Here is a 22,030-nt window from a genome sequence, read left to right as displayed (position 1 = left end):
CTTTTTTATATTTTCACAATTTTTATATTTTTGTTTTTGTGAAGCGCCTTGTGATTTTTATCTTGAGAGGCGCTATAGAAATGATATTTTCTTCTTCTTATTGCTGCCAGCCTCTGTTTCCATAGTTTTTCGGTCAAACATATCAACAATGTTAAAGCACAGTGAGATTATAGTTAAAGTTTTTATCCTTATTTTAGTAGTATTTGAAGACTAACTGGCTTGTCTTAAAATATCAGCAAATTAGTTCTGTTGGATGTTCACTAACGTCTTTTCCTTTTTAGATAATAATTTTCCCCCAAAACAAGAAGTGTTTAAGAAATGTCAGTGTGCTCATCATTTAACATCTAAATTGAATCTTTCCCCTGACTGTTTTCAAGATTTTCTACAGAAATGTGTGACCCTTGATAACATTTAGCTTTGTTTGTATTTAGTTGTTTTTCTTTGGGGGAGAAGGTGTTCACTGCAACTCCCTTTGTACTTGTAAAAGAGAGGAAACGGTTTGCACAGAGGGGAGCTTGACAGAGTCCCAGAGCTGCAGGTCAGGAGGGTTGAATGAGTGTTTAGTGTTTCAGGGGTCCTGCAGGGGAGAGTTAGAATGGCCGCATTTCTCCACGTTACTCTGCTTTTGTTACTGAGCCATGGCTCCTGTGTTCAGGTTGATGGTGCTCCTTCTGATGGCTCACCAACAGTGACACCAGCTGTAGGTTCAGGTTTGGATTTGACCACTACCAGGAGCTTTGTTGGGAATTCCAGTGCCACAGAGATTCCCACTGCAGGATTCACAACCAGTAAGTCAACAACTAAAACCACCGTAGACGCCAAACGTCAAACAGAGGACGGTCAGAAACTAGAGACAAAGGATTCTAAAACAGAAGAGGAGGAGGAAGGTCCTCTGGAGTTAGGTGAGTAGAAATCAAAGAGAGTATTTTCAGTTCTGCATTCTGTAGAACTCTAATGTCTTTTGATTACTTACACACACACAGTGTAATTTCATGATTTAGTTTTAACCTTGCAACACTTATGGTCAACATACTTCAATGCAAAGAAAGAAATATTTCCAGCAGCTGCAATAAGATGCTCAAATGCATTTATTTGCAGCTTTATACAGATCTTACAATGGCTCAAATGCAACATAACCTTCAAATGTTTGCATGTTTGGAGAGTTTTTGTACAGATTCAGCACTGATAGGTTTTAAGGAAAAGATCCGTCATGTCCTGTTGATTAGTGACTCACTGACTGAGAATCTGCTCAACACATTTAAGCTCATTTAGCTGTTTAGTTTTGCAGATGTGTATTGGGGGGGGGGGGTATCTGTGGTCAGTGGCCGAGTCAACTGTGCATTATTGTGGTTTGTTCTGATGAAAAGCAGATGGTCTTTGTGGTGGCTCTGCAGGAGAAGCACAGACAAGTTCCTTTTTACCACGTTATAGTTCTGTTCATCACTGGCTGTGCTTTACTGCACTCATTCAAATCTATGCAGCTTCAAGGGTCTTTCACAAGCATTACCCGCTGTAGCTAAAGGCCGACAGACTTCTCTGCTTCAGACTTTTCTTTTGCAGGAAGATGTGAAGTATGTTAAAAAAATGTCAAATTCACCCAATTCAAAAGTAAAAATGCACACATTTATATCCAACATGCATCTTATTTTCTTAGTTTTGGATGATCTACATTTTCACTATAGATGAAGAAATCCGTTTGTGGACTTGGGATCATTTTCCCAGGCTGGATGCAACATAAAGTAGAAGGTCTTATTTGTCGTTCAGGTTTTAAAAATTATGTATTTAATAACAACTTTGATCAATATACAATATGAGATTCTACCTTTCAGTCTGCTGGGGTTTTTCGTGACTGATCACTTGACCTGTCAGTCAGGAAAATCGTTTTAGGGGGTTTGGCCAAAAAGAAATACTAATTTCACACAGATGTAAGATCTTGGAACAATGGTACAAAACAAGTTATCTTCAAAACTAAAGAAAAACTAAATTATTTCAGGAACCCAACATCACATATTTCCCATCAAGCAAACTCCAACTTTAAACATTATCTGTTTAAAATATGACAATTGTTTCCAATTAGGTTAGTTAATTAAATAAATAGTCATATTTAATTAGTCTTCAAGAGGATCTGAATCATGTTCACCTTGAGATAATCTTAACAAACACCCACTATACAGGGCAGATTTCTACTGCCAAACAAACAAAAATCACTCCGAAACTGAACCTCGGATCTGTCCTATTTTGACTATTGAAGAGAGAGAGGGGGGGGGGGGGGGGGGTAGCTGAAGAGTGGGATATATGTACAGGGTATGTAAAAGTTGTGTCAGCAAAAGAGTAAAAACCGATACCAATGTTTTGTTTTAATAATCGACCGATAATATCAGACATCCCTAATTACAACATTTTATTGCACAGAATCAACATGAAAACACTTCAGACCACTAAAGGAACAAAACATAGGATGGCTCTTAGGGTAGTTGTTTAAATACTATAAAAACAAATGTATTTAGTTTCAATTACGGATGCACTGATATGAATTTTTTTGGGGCCGATACGATATCCGATATTAATATCACGGCTGTGGCCGATAACCGATATTTGCAGATACACTGACATTAATGCTTCTAAAAGCAGCAGATTTTGTATAGAATGAAAATTATTAAAGCTGAAATTTATGTTGTTATGTAAACACACCACACACGTTTACACCTCTGAGATGATTACAATCACTGTCACATGACTAAACAAATACACCCCCCTGAAACAGATAAACAAATAGAAACAATATGGAAAAATATTGGTTGTTAATATCGGCCCAGTTTTATTTATCGGACCGACACCGATATGTTAAAATATTATACCGATATTGATGCCGACATATTGCGCATCCTTAGTTTCAGTATACATGTTGTTTTTCCTTCTTTTAGCAAAGAGGTCCACAAGGAGCATTAAGGTAACAAAGAAACTCAAAAGTGTCCTGAAGAAACCCAAAGCCATCAGCAAGAGGACAAAGGTTACTAAAACATCCAAACCGGAGGTGAAACCCGAAGTGATTCAGTCAGCAGAACCCGCCCCACGTATGTACTTGGACAAAGAGAATACAGTATGCTAATCAGACAGGGTCCACATTTTGGTGACAAATACGTTCTGTTGCTTTTCTGTGTGTTTGCTGTCAGGAGGAGTCTTGGACACTGAATTGTCCACAAGCTCACACAAGCAAGCAGCAAATGCCTTATTTGTCAATTCAACACTAAAAGGACCCTTTTCTGGATTGGTTTCCACTCAGACCACAGTGCTGATGACAGGCATTCTGTATACTTCAGTCCTATTAAAGAGCCAGCCTAAGCTGCTCCTTTCTGCATTAAACACCAGCTTGCTCCAGCGTTATTCTGATGAACTATTAATGAACACACCGGTAGCATCGTTACATCTTTCTACAGCACATTAACAACGTGTTTCCCTTTGAGACCACACTACTTTACTGCTCCATTAAAATGCCTTATGAGGAAAATAGCTGTGTTACTTTCTTCTTTATTCAAAACAAATCTAAATGGGATCTTTATGGGATGTAATGGTTTGTGGGGAAGGAGAAAAAGTGGTTTCCACATCAGATTTGTACTTTTTTTCTCCTTCGTGTTAACTTTTAAAAAAATCTCTTTGTTTCTGAGAGGAAACAATGACTTTATCTGAAAACTAGAGACATTTTTATTAACATAAACATTTATGTTAATTTATTTTGGGTTTTGCTGTAACCAGCTGAGCGTTAATTGAACCCCCCCCCCCCCCCTTCCAGAAATTAGCCAGTCTGCCAAATTGCTCTGGCCCAGTTTCTGTAGTTTCAGGAAAAATGTGTAGTTTGGCAGCAATCCAGAGGTCAGCAGAACCAAAGGAGGCATTTTGAGCAACAGAGGTGATCCTGCAGGACCACAAGGCAAATGGGGAAAGGGCTACTACAGAAAAGACCTCCTACATTTAGTAATAATTTAAACAGATTCTATACTTCCACCTGACACTTTTGAAAGTTTTGTGACAGGAAGAAGTCTTTTGAGCTGCGCTGAGACAACGCACGTCGGTCTGAGGCAGTGGAGGATGTTGGATCATGTAACAAAATATCACAGTTACTAAAAAGGTTCTGCTTCCTCAGTGCCTTCCTCTGCAAACTCAAACTTTATTCAGTAGGAAAAAGTCTTAAATAAAATGTTGCTCCCTGGATCAGGAGAATGTTCAGGTACAATAAAAGATTTTGATGTAAAATGATCAGCTAAACTGAGTTTTGAGGTATTTGAATGGGTTGGGTCATGTTTTCCTCACCTGTTGAGAACCAAATCTTTTATCATTATTATTATTAGTGAATTGTTAGTAAAAATTTACAGCTGGAGATTTTTCTTTTTATGCTGACTGTGAATAAGCATCCACTTATGTTCATCACTTTTCAGGGCTCTTCCATCTAATCTAGCTAGTCATTTTCAAATGTGTGTTCACATTTCTGATTTCTAATCGAGGGTGTGTATTATGTGGCTGCTGCTTTTTGAGTTTTGGGAAGTGAACTTTATGTACTTTTGGATAAACATTCTAGCATTTTTCAAAACCTTCACAATGCGAGTGACCATTTTTGATCTCAGTTTGGAGCATAAAGCTGAACAAGACAAAAAGTTTTGAAAGGTTTTTGAAAGGATAAAAAATAATTTGAAGTGGAAGCAAATAAAAAAAAAGTTAAATGACCAGTAACCTTTTAAAATGAAAAAAATGTACATAAAATGAAGAATTCAGGCTATTTCAGTGAGTGCCCTTTAGATGGTTAACCAGCACTGATGTCTGAAATGTAAAAAGGATTCAGCTTCTTCAACAGAAACCTTTTGCAGCATGTTTCAGAGGATTACAACATTAAATTACTTATTTGAGAAATACATTTTTTTCTCTGCTGAGATTAAAAAATCTAATAATACAAACAATATACTTGTGTTTCTTTTCAGTTCTGACTTGCAAAAACGGTTAAAGGGATATATGAACATTTTTCTATATTATTATAACCCTATATCCCAGAGTTAGGTAAGTGAGAAAAAAGCATTTTGTAACGGGCACAGTAATTCTCCTGATCTGGCAGCAGTCCTTCTGCCTTAGCCTAGCATTAACAATGGAAGTGAACAGGCTTTTTCACCCACTGTGTTATATCAATGCCCTGCTGGTCTTCTCCGCGTGTCTTCACGGGCGCTGTACCCCTACACCCAAAGGCTCTCCTATTCTTTGTATTGGAGATGGGTTCCAGCACGCATGCACCAGTTAGCGTAGGTCTATGATAGAGATTGCTGCGCCCAAAAGTAACAGGAAATACATCACAGGACCATTCTGTAGTATTAAAAGTGTAAATAACATTTTTAAACTACACTTAAATACAGATTATACGCAGTGCTTACAGTCTGTATGATGTATAAAATGTTTACGTAGTTTAATTTTGATGTTTTTTTTTAAATATTTTGTGATTTTTCTTCTTCCTGTGAAGACTGGTGGGGTGGCGCCCTATCGCTCCTATGGACGAGCCGCCACTGATGCTAACACTAAATTAGAAACAAATAGTTCCAAAATAGCTCTAAAAATACCTTAAGCAATTTTTCTCATTTACCAAAAACTCAAAATCACAGTGAAATGTATTTATGTACTCATCAGCTTACTGAGTGTGACTCATTCATCTTCACTTGTCATCTGGAATTCTCTGGGCTGATCCCTATCTGGCAACAGTTGCTCAGAGCAAACTGGTTTGTTTTTAAACATGGACTGCAGTACCCAAATTTGACCACAGGATGTCATTCTTACTTCCTACACCTTTAACGTTTACATTTTCATGCTTCATTGACTATTAATCAAATCTGTTGATGATCCCCTGTAATCAACAGTAACTGCATGTTAAAACAATGTGATCACACTTCTTCACTGGAAGACTTGATGCTCATCTGCTCTATTTTTAAACACTTATATCATGATTTCATGGTATAAGCTAAATTTCCACTTTGATTGTGTCAGAATGTCCTCCACTGGGTCTGGAGTCACTGAAAGTCAAAGACTATCAGCTGAGGGCTTCATCCTATAAACGCAGAGGCCTGGGGCCTCACAGAGGTCGACTCAACATCCAGGTATGTTGTTAAAGCACAAAATGTTTATTTTTCTGTTCTGATTACAGACCAGTGCTATCATCATGGATTTTGTGTTGTAGCGTCACACTTTGTAGCGTGACAACTGCAGTTTATTTGTGACCAATAAGGTGTGATGATTCCATATAAATATGAAATATCAACCTAACTGATCTTTGAAGTTTAATCAGAAGATTATAATTACTTTTACTTGTTCGGGGACCATAAACACACTTCGTATTAATTCAGACAGAGTCAGGTATATAGTTAAAAAAATGAATTTTATTCATTTTCCTAAACCAATGGTTTATACATGACAAGATATGAATAATGAGATGTGATGTAGTGGATATGAGATGATGTAATGTGATGTGTGAGGTGGTGTGGTGTAAGCTAGATGTTTAGCAGAACCTTCTTTGTATCTGAAAGAAATTGTGAAATCTGGGTGTAAAATAATTTGTTGTCTGCTATAAACTAGAAAGTTGGTTATTAAAACAGCATCAGACACAATCTGTTGTGTCTTCAAACCCTGGCGGAGACCCCCAGCAGATCCAGACTGTCAGAAGTCGGGTGGACCTCACAGTAGATTAGCTCCGATACCGTCCAGTCTTGAGATGCCATCCGGGTCACAACAGTAGCTGTAATGCTTGTGTCCAAGGTGGAAGTGTGGCTCTTAAAAAGAGAGCCGCCTGGCTGTGTCAGCTTGCAGTGTGCAAAGAGGCTTTTGTAGGTCAAATGTGTTTCTTCCGGCTCTTGGAGAGTACAGACGCTTTTTTTTCTCCTCTCCCTCCCTCCTCATCCCAAGGTTCTTTGTCCTGTCTTTGTGTGCACGGCGCTTTCTGCATTTTTTCTGGAAACTGGAAATTATTAAGCATGGATCTGGTCAGTTGGTCTCTCAATGCGATTGACAAAATTTTTTCAACGATGAGAACGGGAGAAGGGGCTCCCAGATGCCCCTCTGGGACAGAGCCAGCTGGGTATATCATGGACTCCTGGAAACAGTGGAACCTGATCTGCCTCTCTCAACTGTCTGTAGAGGACTCTGAAGACGTCTGGATATTCGTGGTGTTGGTGTCAGGTTTTCTGCTTTTTGGCCTGGGAGGTAACCTGGCTTACCGGAAAATTAACAAGCTGTCGAGGAATATTGGCTCTTTCCCGGAGCTCAGGGATGGATTACACCGCACTGTGAATGCACAGACTCATATAATTGTCAAGATGAGTCGTAAGCTTGGAACTTTGGCTGAGATTCATGCATTGGCACAAAAATGGATGTGATCAATGAGCGAGTGGACGAATCAGCACGGATTGGGATAGATTAATGTACGCCATTATTGGATTCAGAGAGGTTGGAGATCAACAGAACTTTAAGACAGAGAGGAAATTATCTCTGTCTGGCCCCAAAACTATTTCTTATCTGAATCTGGTGCCCTTGAGCCTGTGAGTGTCATGTTCTGTGCCCCTTTTGTCCCCAGCTCCCTCCTGGTTTCCCTCATGTTCTCCATCTTACCTGCTCTCCTGCTTCGAGTCATTCGGTGGTTCTACATCTTGGGTCCAAACCTCCTGCTCGCAGCTTGACAGTGAGGCTGAAACGAATACCCCCCGGAAGAAATGTGGAATGCTGCCGTCGCCATGGCAACTCAGTCTCCCTATCACAGCCTGGGCGGGACTGCAAGCTGGGAAAGCCGCTGAATCGTTCCAGGAGTCACTGTGCCCTCTAAACCCAACGACCTCCTCACCCTGTCCAGACTGAGGTGACGAGCGCTGCTTATCGCAGCTGCATTCTGGCTCCCTTGTCAGACCTTGGGACAGATTGTTTTTATGTCTGCATTGAGGATCAATAGGTGAGCAAAGGGTTGTTTTAGGAGTCCACATGGTGTTGCCCTGAAAGGTTATGTTGTGTCAGTTAGATGGTGAAAAATTGACCCCTTTGATACGTAACAGTGTGTTTGTGTGTTACAGTCTGGGGTCGAGGACGGAGATATCTATGATGGAGCTTGGTGCGCCCTGCACAGAGACAAGAAGCAGTGGCTGGAGGTCGATGCTCAGAGGCTGACCCGCTTCACTGGGGTCATCCTGCAAGGACGCAGCTCCATCTGGAGGTCGGCATTCCTGCGGCATCAATTTGTCTTTGTCGAACAGGTTTATTTCCTAAATAAAATTAAACCAAGTGTGTCCTCTCACAGCTGGAATGTGGTGCATACCTTCAAGGTCCAGTTCAGTAATGACACACTGCTGTGGAAGTCGAGCATGAATGGGAGTGAAGAAGCTGTGAGTTAAATTATCAGTTTTCACACCTGTTAAATGTTTAATTTATCATATTTTCACCATGTCTTATTGTGCTTCAGATATTTGAAGGAAACCAGGACACCGAAACCCCCGTTCTGGCCCTTTTCCACACTCCCACAGTAGCACGGTACATCCGGATCAACCCACAGTCCTGGTATCAGAACGGGACACAGGGAGACATCTGTCTCAGGGCTGAGGTGTTGGGCTGTGTGCTTCCTGGTACAAGAAGCCAAAGCTGGAAACGGTTTTGATAACCATGCATTTACCCTTTGCCAGCCTGCAGAAACATTATCCTTCTCTTCCTACAGATCCTAGTAATGTCCACGAGTGGCAGGCAGAACCTTCTGAGTCCAAGGACAAACTAGACTTCAGACATCACAACTACAAGGAGATGAGAAAGGTAGGTGTGAGACACACTCAGATTTTACTTTTATTTTAGAACGGCCTTGTCCACAGAGACATGTAAGAAACTCCAGTCCACTGCTGGCATCTGCCAGGCTGTGGTTTGTGTACAGAGGCTAGACGGTTTCCACAGTGTGTGTGAATTTGTGTGTGTTGTCTTAAAGTGACCAAAATATAAACACTACAGGTAGCTTTGCTCCATGTTCCTCACTACGTTGCCTCATTGACAGAATGGTTGTTCAGAATCTGAGACTCAGAAAAAAGAAATAAGCAAAGATTCATAAAACATTTGAAAAATGCAACAAAACCCACACAAAGCAGACAATGATTGGCTCACAACGTGTTTTTCTGGAGTGTTAGTCATCTTGTTCAGTTTGGAAGGTTTTGTAGAGTTTTGCTACCATGCAGACAAACACATAACTTCATAACCACAGACTGTCTTTCTTGTGAAAGCAGATTTGTGCCATGCAAGGGGAAAACAAGATAAAGAGCATGTAGGATTCAAACTCAAAGCAGAGGAAAGTAGGCTAAAAAAGTCTCAGACCGCAAACTCATGAGGAGCCTAAGCCATGCCCATCTACATTACTTCTGGACCACGGGAGGTTATAGCCCGTTTATTTACATTCATTTTGTTTTTAGGTCAGGGGAGCCTTGAGCCGACCGGAAGGGATGGAGCCCTGGAAGCTAAATAATTTATTTCTGTTTATAAATCTACTTATAATTATTGTCTGATAAACTCAAACTGAGAACAGTATTAATAAACCATTTCATAAGCTTCAGATGTTTTGAGGCTTATAGAAAATGTCTCGTTATTCCATCATGACCCTTCTATGGATGTAGCATGTCGTCTTTTCCCCCAACATTTCAACTTCATTCTGGAAATAGTTCCCAACATTTTGACTTTAATCTCTTCACTAAACATTTCTTCTCTCCAACATGGCATTAGTGCTCCTTGCTCCCCACGAATTGCTGTAATGGTGCCATTAAATTTAATCTAACTTATGTTGAAGCTGATGAAGGTGGTGCATGAGGAGTGTCCCAACATCACCCGCATTTACAGCATCGGAAAGAGCTACAAGGATCTGAAGCTCTACGTCATGGAGATCTCAGACAACCCAGGAAAACACAAACTGGGTGAGTTCACTGACCTCACTTGACCTTTACAGTCTCTAATACACCCCACTTTTATCCAATTTTAACATATTATGCGAAACTCAACTTTTGTATTGGTTTTTGCTGTCCTGTGCATCTCTACTGCTGCCGCTATAAACACTCCACACATGAACAACCCGTCCATCTTTTTTCTGTCCGTCTTTGGTTTTAGGATTAATGTATCATTTCAAAAAGTCCCCGTTTGTGACATCACAAATTTAGAAACTAGCATAGGAGCAGCAGCTCTACTCCGAGCCACTTCAGGATATTGGAGCTTCGAAACTTATTGACCCTTTGCACGTGACGTCACGCCACTCATGTGACCACCCCCTTCGCCATGATGGACGACAAAAAGGCCATTTACACCCATTGAAACTCCAGTGAAGCTGGTCAAAACAAGCCAGCTTGTAGACTTTTTTTGCTTTTATTTAGTTGATTTGATAGTAAAATGGTTTTAGCTTGCTGCGTCGTTGGCTGCACTAACAGACAAGGATGTAAACTCAACTAGTTTTGTTTTTTTAATAACTTTGAGACTGAGGACGGAGATGAACTGCCACGTCAAGTGGACTAGCAGGCCTCAGATTTGCAGCGAACATGTTTTTACCGGGTAAGATTAACGTTCATCTATTTCACGAGGAAAACAGGGACAGGGATAAATGTGATGTGCTTATACTAGTTATTGATAATCCTGATGGATGGGTATTTCACCACGGAGGCTGCGTGCCGTCCACTGTAGTGTAAAGCGAGATAATTATTAACAATATTAAAGCTCCGCTGTATGATTACGTGTTAAAATTACTTATTTATTTATTTATATGAGCGTCGACGTTCAGAGATCTTCTCATTCTGGTGTGAGAGCAGCAGCTCAACCCGGTAACACCACCATCAACAAGGGATCCGGACTTTTTAACAATCAGCTTTGGTGTAAAGTGAAATGCTGTTTATAACATAATGTTATAAATCCAGCGGGGGTGAATTTAGGCAAAGTCAGCAACATGTTTACTTCGGTGAACAGCTGCAGAGAGAACGTAAGCTAACGTTGGTAAGCTAGTTAACATACCGCTCTCTATGAGCCCCGGCTAGATGCGCTACTTCTGATAACTGAACTGGGCATGAACTAGTTGAAGGAATGCTGGAGGAGTTTTGTTTTTGTTTTGATCGAAAAAAAAATTTCAGGCTCTACTTTTCCCTTTATTTAGTAATCGTGTCGCTCACTGTTTACATGCTTTTTCCGTCCAGCATGGTGGACCCACGTGATTAGGTGACGTCGGTGCAAAGGGTCAATGGCAGCCGGGGTGGGGGATGGGTGTGTGTGTGGCCAGCTTCAGCATGTTTCTTTAAAGTGACAGAGCCCTGAAATATCTCAATCTGGAAGGCACAAATAAAACTGCTGAGATCGCTTTACGTGAGAGGGATTTTATGCAAAGGACTTTATCAACATGTTTTGTATTGACCATAGAACTATTACAACTATAAAAAATGGTCACAATCCTTTAAATTTTGTTAAATCCAGCCTAATTTAAATAGGTATTTTTGTATGAAACTGGAGCCCATAACGAACAGGACAAAGATCTGGGGTCTCATTCATCAAACATTGCGTAGAATCCTTACTAAAACCGTACTTAAGCTCAGCAAAAAAAAATGTACTTACGCCAAGTAGGTTTGTGATCTCTCAAACATGGAGTACACACAGCTGCACGCAATCTCCTTCATAAATCAGAAACTATCTAGAATGTTTCTCAGCAGCACTTTAGTCACATCCCGCCCTCACCACGCCCACTTACTGCCATAAATAGTCAATGCAAAGTGCCTTGTGGATCTCATGCATATACATAAGCCGGCTGTTGCAGCGCTTCGCTAATGACGATGGCGACCATAGATCAAGGCAGATCAAGGAAGGAAGCGCTATTTCACAGAAGCAGAAAGTGAGGTACCTGTGGGTGAGGTGGAGAAATTAAAGGAAGTGCTTTTGCAAAACAAATAAGAGAAAATCCTCGGAGTGGCACAGCGTTGCTGAAGCCGTCAATGTTGTGAATTCTTCAGAGAGATCTGTGGCAGATATAAAAAAATGGTCCAATCAGGATTCGATCCCCAGACTCCCGGGTGAAAATCACACGCGCTAACCAGTCAACCAAACAGAGATCTTTCCTGTACAAGTAGGCAGGGTGCATGTTCAATCAGGTCACAGTGACAGAACACACACACACACACTGTCACAGACGCATGACATTCTGTCTCAATCTGTCCCCCTGCTGATACTGTGCATTCCGTATTCTGTGCTTCAGGCTGTGTGTGTGTGTGTGTGTGTGTGTGCGCGCGTGCGTGCGTGTGAGTGAGTGTGTGCTCACGTGTGTGTACGCGCACGTATGGGAGGTCTTGTTCTGTGTGAAAACAAAGCAGTACAAGTGATAATGCTGCAGGATGTCATAATTGTATCCTTCTCAGCAGCAGCACTGCAGGTGCTCTCCATGTCCAAAATGTGCGTAAACCAGGTCCTTAGTCAACTTAAAGTTGTGCACATTCTTCCGCTAAGTTTTCTTTCATAAATCCCAAAGTTTGCGTGGAAAGTTGCTTACGCAGTTTTCCGACCCCGTTTTGTGCGTAAGCAAGCCTGATAAATGAGGCCCCAGCTCCCCAGTAGTAATTTTTACAGTGTAGAAAGTATTTGTGATCATTTTGGATTACAAGCACTGTGCTACTTTAATTAGCTTGTCCATGAGCTGCACTTCTCAGAGAAAACCTTTCACAGAGGAATAGATTATCTGCACTCACAGAGCAGTTTAAAGGGTCAAAGGTCGGATGGGATCCGGCACTACCAGAGGGGTAAACATAAAGCGGCACAGACCGGAGTTCCTCTTTGTTTGCTCTGACATGTATAAAAATGTTTTCTTTGGCCTCTTTTGCCCATGTGGCAGCAGAGTGAGGGATACTCCTGCCAAAGCAGAGTCAAGGCAGCACGGTGGAGCTGACGGAGGCTGGAGAATACTTATATTGATGAAGTCTAATCTTCTGACCTTGTTCTTGTGAAATTCCTTTTAACAACACAAAAATATGTGACTTTACCAACAAAAACCAGCATTCAAAAAGGACAAATAACACACCTCTAAGGGAATTGTTTGAATGAGAACAATTGCAGCAGCAGTTAAATGAGCACGGACCTCTCCTCCTTAATGGCTTTAGGAAGAATGTGTGACATTTCAGAGATGCCTGCAGGATGATGATGTATCAACGTAGTTGGTCCAAACAGGACACACATTACAGCTGGATCTGATATGATGCTTATAGCAGTGCTAGCATAAACATAACATTTCCTGATAACAAACCTCCTTTTTGTCCTTTCATCATCTTTATGAGTGCATTTATAAATGTAAGATACCTAAAGTTTTGAGGTCAGGAGCGTAGTTTTTCATTAAACTTCGTGTGTTTTGGTGCCTCCTACAGGAGAACCAGAGTTCCGTTATGTTGCTGGGATGCATGGGAATGAGGTGCTGGGTCGGGAGCTTCTGCTCAATCTGATGCAGTACATTTGCCAAGAGTACAAACGAGGAAACCAGAGGATCCTCCGCCTGGTCAGAGACACTCGCATCCACCTCCTGCCCTCCATGAATCCTGATGGATATGAGATGGCCTTTAAGAAGGTGTCAGAATGCCACAAGGGCGTGTCAAACGTTTAGAACCACAGTGACACCATAACTCATCGTGTTTTACTTTGACCCACAGGGCTCTGAGCTGGCAGGCTGGGCCCTGGGTCGCTACAGCTACGAAGGCATAGATATGAACAGCAACTTTGCTGATCTCAACTCAGGGATGTGGACCGCCATCGAGCTGGAGACGGATCGGTCCAAACTCATCAACCATTACTTCCCCATCCCTGAACAGTACACCTCTGAGGATGCTTTTGTAGGACATGAACACACCACTCTCATTCCAAAAGCAGCAGCTTTTCTTCATCAACGTCCTCTAAATAGGAATGTTTGCTGATAAACTTAAAAAAAACCTAAAAATACACAAAGAGTAACTTCACAAAATCAGAACATAAACTGTTTTTTGTTTCAACTCATTCGGACTGTTTAAACTACTTCAGGGAATTAAATGAGCTAATGTTGAATTTGAAATTTTTCGTTTAAGACTCTTTATACACACGCTCATCCAGTCCAGCTATAATGTTCTGTTAGATGTATTAAATAAAAAGTGTGGGTGGAATTTCATTATAAGGCCTTTCATGTTCCAGTATGATGAATTCAGCTGTGGCCCTGCTGAGGCTCTCAGAAGAATAATTCCACCTTTATAGTCACAATGACGCACGCACGCACGCACGCACGCACGCACACGCACACACACACACACACACACACACACACACACACACACACACACACACACACGAGGAAAACATTGGATAACAGGAACAGAAAGAGAAAATGAGTTCTGGTCTAACAGGTGTGGGGCAAAAGAAGCTCTAGCTGAGAACTTTAAGTTTAAACTACAGTCAAAAGAGAATGAGTTTGGAGATTCATGTTTATAAATTACTCCAGAGTTTCAACATGTTAATCAAACCTTCACTTCTTGCATCAAAAGGCAACAAAACAATCTATCCTCTGATTGGACAGTTTAGTTTTTCATCATCTGACAACCAAAAAGGTCAAATTGTGCACTCATCCTTTCACTCACAGTTCTAGAACTTTTAAAATACACACTTTCTTAGTTTCTTTGGGATTTAACACATTTACTTCTGCCTATTAATTTTTTCTGAACTCATCAGTTTAGTTTCAGGGTTGTTTCCCAGGGTTGTGAAGATAAACATCTGAGTTGAAAATCCTTTTGATCTAATTCTGCTTGTGATTTTCTCCATGTTTAGGTGGCTTCTGAGACCCGTGCTGTCATCAGCTGGATGCAGAGCATTCCGTTTGTCCTTGGTGCTAACCTCCATGGAGGAGAGCTGGTTGTCACCTACCCGTATGACATGACCCGGGACTGGGCGCCTCGTGAGCACACGCCCACCCCTGATGAGAGCTTTTTCCGCTGGCTGGCTACGGCGTACGCCAGCACTAACCAGGTCACCCTTATGTCTGAATACCAACTTCATCAGGAAGGAGGCGGAGCCTTGTAAATGCTCTTGTTTTTTAATATGAACAGGTGATGTCAAACCCTGACCGGCGGCCGTGCCACAACAAGAACTTCCTCAGATACAACAACATCATCAATGGAGCTGACTGGCACAATGTACCAGGAAGTAAAACTCTTTGTCTTATTCAAAGTTCATGTTTGTTATTAAGATGCATAAAGCTGGTAAGATTGTCCACATAAATACCTAAGCACATGTGTTTAGACTACAAATAAACAATTCCACGTATTTAGATGAAACTGTTATGATTATTTTAATTTCTCAATCCTTTTGTGTTTATCTAAGTACTATTGCATCGGTGAATAAACCTTGAAGAGGTCCTTCACTGACTACTTCATTTTTAAATATAATCAGTCAGTCTGAGTTTGTCATGCAGGCTGAACATGAAAATAGTCTCCTACACCCATCTCCTGCATTAGCTTCTGATAGAAAACAGACGGTGAAACTCTAGGATTTAAAAATCCTGACAGATGTACGTCACACTGTCACTTAGCATTCATGGACTCACCCATCTTGACTCACACACAGCGGGGAAGGCTGTTGTTGTTTTATCATCTAGGAAACAGCAGAGAACATCCTGGCTAGTGGAAGCTAACCATTAGCATTAGCATCTCCACTGCACAGCAGAATTCCTCCAGGCTTGTGTTATTTGTGGAGATTAAACATCAACATTGCACAGCAGAGTCAGTGGTAGAGTTGTGTTATTTTAAACCGATCAAAGGTGAGATGTCCAAATATCAGGAAATAATTCTCCAAATTCTGCCTCTGAAGCTCAACTCTGATGTGGCTCTCCTCTAGTTCCTAAAACCAGCGCATCTGAGCTATTTACCCCCAAAGTGTGAATTGAAAGGCATTCATTCTTACTAGAGACAACTGCAAATGTATTAAACATATGAGTGAAGGACTTCTTTAATGCTAATCTGCAAAATCTAAATGATTGAGCTTGACTGATTTGTCTTCACCTGCAGGTATGAATGATTTCAGCTACCTGCACACCAACTGCTTCGAGGTGACGGTGGAGCTGTCCTGTGATAAGTTTCCTCATGTCAGTGAACTTCCCATTGAGTGGGAGAACAATCGCGAGTCTCTACTGGTTTACATGGAGCAGGTCAGGCAGCAAACATTTTTATATGGTTTACATCTTATTTCTTATGTACTTGATATTTTTCTACCATCTTCAGTTTTAAAGAGAGCATATAGCAGGGAACAGAATTACGCCAGCCTCCTTGTGTTTAATTTGTCTAAATTCTATCTGCCCATTGTGATGCATTCACTGTACCCTGGAAGTCCCAACTTTCTTTCACCTTTAACCTTGTGTGTGTCCAAGCTTCTCACATGCTCCTACAGTAGCCGCAGCATTCACACACGTGATCAACGCTTCACTGATATCCGGTACATTTCCCACCTCTCTCAAGCATGCTCAGGTTAAACCGCTGCTAAAAAAAACATCTCTTCCTCCAAATCATGTGGAGAACTACTGACCTATCTCTTTCCTCCCCTTTCTGTCCAAAATCATTGAAAGGGTGGCTTTCAAGCAGATCACAGAATACCTCTCTCAAAACTGTCTGCTTGACCCTTACCAATCTGGGTTCAAAAAGGGCCACTCCACTGAAACTGCTCTGTTAGCAGTGACGGAATCCTTAAAAGAAGCTAGAGCGACTGCCAAATCCTCAGTGCTTATCCTGCTCGACTTATCGGCTGCATTTGACACTGTCAACTATGGCTTCCTTTTGTCCACACTCTCTAGCATGGGCATCACAGAGAAAGCACATGCCTGGTTTGAATCGTACCTCACAGGACGATCATTCAGTGAATCTTGGCTTGGACAATCCTCTACCGTGCACCACCTTGCCACAGGAGTCCCCCAGGGCTCTGTACTAGGACATCTTCTCTTTGCCATATACACCACCTCACTGGGTGAGATCATTCGATCACATGGCTTCTCCTACCACTGTTATGCAGACGACACCCAGCTCTATCTGTCATTTCCATCGGACGACCACATTGTCTCTGCACGAATATCAAACTGTCTCTCTGACATATCAAAATGGATGAAATCCCACCATCTCCAACTCAACCTCTCTAAAACTGAACTACTTGTCATCCCAGCAAAACATCCATACAGCACAATATCTCAATCCAAAATGACTTCCTATCTCTGGCTCCTTCAAAGACAGTTTGAAATCTGGGTGTTGTGATTGATGAACAACTGACCTTTAACGACCATGTTGCCTTTGTTGCTCGTTCATGCCGCTTTGCGCTGTATAACATACGAAAGATCAGACCATACCTAACACAACATGCCACCCAGCTCCTGGTGCAATCTACTGTCATCTCCCGCCTTGATTACTGCAACGCCCTTCTAACTGGTCTTCTAGCCTGTACTGTGAGACCTCTTCAAATGGTCCAGAACGCAGTGGCACGTGTGGTCTTCAATCAGCCAAAAAGAGCACACGTCACCCCTCTGTTCATTGAGCTCCAATGGCTACCGCTAGCAGCACGCATCAAATTCAAATTGCTAACACTAGCATACAAAGTCCGAGATGGTACGGCTCCCATCTACCTGAATCCTCTTGCAAAGGCTTACGTCTCGGCCTGGCCGATCCGGTCATCACAGGATCGTCGGCTAGCAGTGCCTACACCACGCTCAGGACAATCCAGACTCTTCTCATGCATCGTTCCACAAATGTGGAATGACCTACCAAGCACCAACAGAAGAGCAGCTTCCTTTTCAATTTTGATAAGATTTGGAGGTGCTGATCCTCATCCCAGCCGCTTCACACTCGGCCGCAAACCTACCCAGCAAGAGCTGAAGGTCAGAGCTGGATGAACTAGGAGGACCACATCATCCACAAAAAGCAGAGACGAGATTCTCCTACCACCAAACTTGACACACTCCACACCACAGCTGCGCCTAGAAATTCTGTCCATAAAGGTAATGAACAGAACCGGTGACAAAGGGCAGCCCTGGCGGAGTCCAACCCTCACTGGGAACAGGTCCGACTAGAAGAAGAAGAAAATATCATTTCTATAGCGCCTCTCAAGATAAAAATCACGAGGTGCTTCACAAAAACAAAAAATGTAAAAATATAAAAAAGCATTTAGAAAATGTTTAAAAATATATTTAAAATGAGCAAAAATAGGAAATTGTGATTAAAAAATGTTAAGAAAGAGAGAAAGTGAACACGAAAGAGGGAAATCAGTAGATCCTGAGGAAGGTGGAATAGGTGGGGAGAGCAGAATAAAGAGAGAGTGGTGAAGAAAGTCATACAAAAGCCAGCTTGAACAAGTGAGTCTTCAGCTGCTTTTTAAAGGAGACCACTGATCTCAGGCTCAAGGGGAGAGTTCCAGTTTGCCATAACCTATTTGGAGCCGATCGATAGTCTTTCTCCATGGCCTCACCAAACTCCTCCCACGCCCGAGATTTTTCTTCGGCAACTGCCACTGCTGCACCCCGCTTGGCTATCCGGTACCCGTCTGCTGCCTCCAGAGACCCACAGACCAGCCACGCCCTGTAGGCCTCCTTCTTCAGTCTGACGGCTCCCCGAACCTCTGGTGTCCACCAGCGGGTACGGGGGTTGCCACCACGACTGGCACTGGCTACCTTGCGACCACAGCTAGCAACAGCCGCCTCAACAATCACAGAGTGGAACAAGGCCCACTAGGAGTCAATGTCCCCCACTGCTCTCAGGGTTAGGGTTAAAAGCTCTGCCGGAGGTGGGAGTTGAAGACCGTCTTGACAGGTTCTTCTGACCCTCACTATGCGTTTGGATCTGCCAGGTCTACGCGGCATCTTCCCCTGCCATCTGATCCAACTCACCACCAGGTGGTGATCAGTTGACAGCCCTGCTCCTCTCTTCACTTGGGTGTCCAAAACATACGGCCGCAGGTCAGATGATACGACTACAAAGTCTATCATCGACCTGCGACCTAGGCTGCCCTGGTACCAAGTGTACTGATGGGCATCCTTATGTTCGAACATGGTGTTCGTTATGGCCAAACTGCGGCTTGCACAGAAGTCCAATAATGAAACACCACTCGAGTTCAGATCAGGCGGGCCATTCCTCCTAATCATACCCCTCCAGGTCATACTGTCATTGCCCACGTGAGCATTGAAGTCCCCCAGCAGGACAATGGAGTCCCCTGATGGAGCACTATCTAGCACTCGTCCCAGGGACTCCAAAAAAGGTGGGTAATCTGAACTGATATTTGGCACATTAGCACAAACAACAGTCAGGACCCGTTCCCCGACCCGAAGGCGCAGGGAAGCTACCCTCCCACCCCCTGGGGTAAATCCCAATACACAGGCAGAGAGTCTTGGGGCTAACAAAAAGCCAACCCCAGCCCTCCGCCTCTCACCCGGAGCAACTCCAGCAAAGGAGAGTGTCCAACCCCTCTCAAGGACTTGGGTTCCAGAGCCGATGCTATGTGTCGAGGTGAGTCCTACTATATCTAGCCGGTACCGCACAACCTCTACCACAAGCTCCTGCTCCTTCCCTGCCAGTGAGGTGACGTTCCATGTCCCAAAAACCAGTTTCCTTGTCCGGGGATGGACCGCCAAGGCTCCCGCCTCGGTCTGCCACCCAATCCACATTGCACCGGACCCTTCATGTTCCTCCTGCGGGTGGTGGGTCCACAGTTGGATGAGCCCATGTATCCGGTTCAGGCTGGGCCCCATGGGCGAAAGCCCGGCCACCAGGCGCTCGCTCACGGGCCCCAACCCCAGGCCTTGATCCAGGGTGGAACCCCGGTAAGCCTCCAGGCCGGGTACTCCGACTCTTTGTTTTTACGTCCATGAAAGATCTTTTGAACCGTTCTTTGTCTCACCCTTCACCTAAGTCCCATTTGTCATGGGAGACCCTACCAGGGGCACTAAGTGCACCAGACAACATAGCTCCTAGGATCATTAGGGCACTCAAACTCCTCCACCACGATAAGGTGACGGTTCAAGGAGGTTTTGTTTATGTTAGGGAAAAATGTAATAATGACATTTCACAATATTGATTTAGGTTCATCGTGGAATTAAAGGTGTAATTCGGGACAAAGACACAGGAGCTGGTATAGCAAATGCCATCATCAAAGTGGAGGACATCGATCATCACATTAGATCAGGTGAAACTCAAGAAAGTAAAACAACATTTGTATTGGCTTTAAAAGTGATATTTCAGACATGCTGAAAGAGCTTTCATTGGAAATGTTTGGATCCATTACTACCCCACTTGTTGTAAGCAGCTCTTTGAACAGCCTCCATTTGGAGAGACAGAGTAGTTTTGTTTTGACAAATGAGTTAAAGCAGGGATAGAAAACTTCCTTCCACAAGAGCCGGTTTCCAGCAAGTTGTTTCCCTGCTCCAACATAGTTGATTTACCTGTTCAGCAGCTCATCAAGCTCTGCAGAAGCCCACTGATCACCTGCTGATTAAATGCAGGTGTGTTGAAGCAGAGAAACTAAAACATGCTGGATACTGGTCCCTGGGGAGGGGAGTTGTCAACCCCTGAGCTAAAGGATAGTCAGATTGGGGACACAGTTCGTTTGTGTGTGCAAACCTCCAGAGACCCAATATCCCCACTTGAAGACATTTGTTTTATGCACAATATTTTATTCTGTTCAGTTTGGAGTTAAGACATGTTGTCAGTGTTCAGGAAGATTTTTATTTAAGGGACATTCTTATTTATGAGGTCCTGCAAAAATGGTAAATGGCCTATAGTTAGCATTTCTTCTGAGGACTCCAAAGCACTTTACACTTCACACACTGCCATTGTGACACTGGTGGTGATGAGCTCCACTGTAGCCACAGCTACCCTAGCGCACACTAACAGAAGTGAGGCTGCCGTACACCAGCACCACTGGTCCCTCCGAACACAAGGAGGATGAAGCGTCTTGCCCAAGAACCGGCAGGCACGGCTGCAGCAGAACCCCCCCCCCCCCCAAAAAAAAAAAAAAAACAGGGGAAGTGAAAACTACACAAGAAGAAAACAAAATCAGACCCCAGGAGTTTAGATAACTATAATCTCAAAAATTGAGCTCACGAAGCTGATTTCTGGCTGGATCATTATGAAGATTCTGCTTGAAAAATATGAAATGTAAAATTTCTGACAACATAGACGGTTAGTAAACAGTAGTTAGAAGAACTCAGAACCTTTAGATTGGAATGGTTTTAGGACACTTTGTCCCATTGTAACTAGCTGGTTGTCCTTAGTGTGATCAGCACTGGTCTGTTTCTCTAAACTCAGGATATTCAAAGAGCTGTATGACAGGTAGTAACACCAACGTTTTACATCCTCTAAACTAGATAGCTTAAAGTACCTCTGCAATGTTAACTGTGGTATTAAATAACAAATGGTGATAATATTTATTAGTGTTTTATTTCATGTATTCTAACTTTTAATGCCGAGTTCTTCTCCTGGTCACTGGTGTTTTAGTGGCTGATGGGGACTATTGGAGGCTGCTGAACCCTGGTGAATACAGAGTGACGGTCACTGCTGAGGGTTATCTGCCCAACTCACGCAGCTGTCACGTCATGTACGACTTCTACCCCACTATCTGTGACTTCTACCTCACCATGATGCCCAAAGAGAAACTAAAGGACATTCTGAGAAAGAGAGGGAAACTCCCAGAGGATGTGCAGCTCAGACTGCGTCAGCGCCGCCTACGTAAACTCCGCGTCACCACCAAGGCCATCAACCAGAGGCGTGCTGCAGCCGCCAAACGGGCAAAGAGGGTGTGATGAGGGTTAAGAAGAAATGTTGGAACAAAGCAGGGCTTGGTTCAGACACATACACTCACTGGATTCATGTTGGTTTTTGTTTATAATAGAAGCTGATATTTTATCAGACAGGACCAGTCTGATCTTCTGCTGCAGAGCAGCAGAACAGATGGGAGCTACGTGTGTGACAGCAGCTGTTTGGTGGCACATGGGTGTGATTTTTACTTTGATTAGGAA

At 42.8% G+C, this 22,030-nt stretch overlaps 1 protein-coding gene across 1 annotated transcript; it reads left to right on the top strand.

Moving 5' to 3' along the window:
• Nucleotides 1-426: 426 nt before the first annotated feature.
• On the top strand, nt 427-21,953 carry LOC107380535 (probable carboxypeptidase X1). The gene is made up of 14 exons (XM_015951832.3): nt 427-902; nt 6,016-6,125; nt 8,082-8,221; nt 8,306-8,390; nt 8,468-8,627; nt 8,717-8,808; nt 9,821-9,944; nt 13,404-13,600; nt 13,683-13,862; nt 14,821-15,018; nt 15,099-15,195; nt 16,056-16,195; nt 20,097-20,199; nt 21,510-21,953. Exons 1-14 carry the CDS (start codon nt 596-598, stop codon nt 21,812-21,814), a joined length of 2,238 nt encoding a protein of 745 aa, XP_015807318.3. The 5' UTR covers nt 427-595; the 3' UTR covers nt 21,815-21,953.
• Nucleotides 21,954-22,030: the final 77 nt, after the last annotated feature.

This window comes from Nothobranchius furzeri, chromosome 1, assembly GCF_043380555.1.
Source record: "Nothobranchius furzeri strain GRZ-AD chromosome 1, NfurGRZ-RIMD1, whole genome shotgun sequence".
NCBI classification, from domain to species: Eukaryota; Metazoa; Chordata; class Actinopteri; order Cyprinodontiformes; family Nothobranchiidae; genus Nothobranchius; species Nothobranchius furzeri.
The sequence above is the reverse complement of the archived record's forward strand: the minus strand, read 5'-3'. Positions and strand labels throughout refer to the sequence as shown.

Coding starts and splice junctions, on each gene's coding strand:
- LOC107380535 (XM_015951832.3), top strand. CDS start 596: ATGGCCGCATTTCTCCACGTTACTCTGCTTTTGTTACTGAGCCATGGC. Junction 9,945..13,403: donor CCCAGGAAAACACAAACTGG/GTGAGTTCACTG, acceptor TGCCTCCTACAG/GAGAACCAGAGTTCCGTTAT. Junction 13,601..13,682: donor ATGAGATGGCCTTTAAGAAG/GTGTCAGAATGC, acceptor TTTGACCCACAG/GGCTCTGAGCTGGCAGGCTG.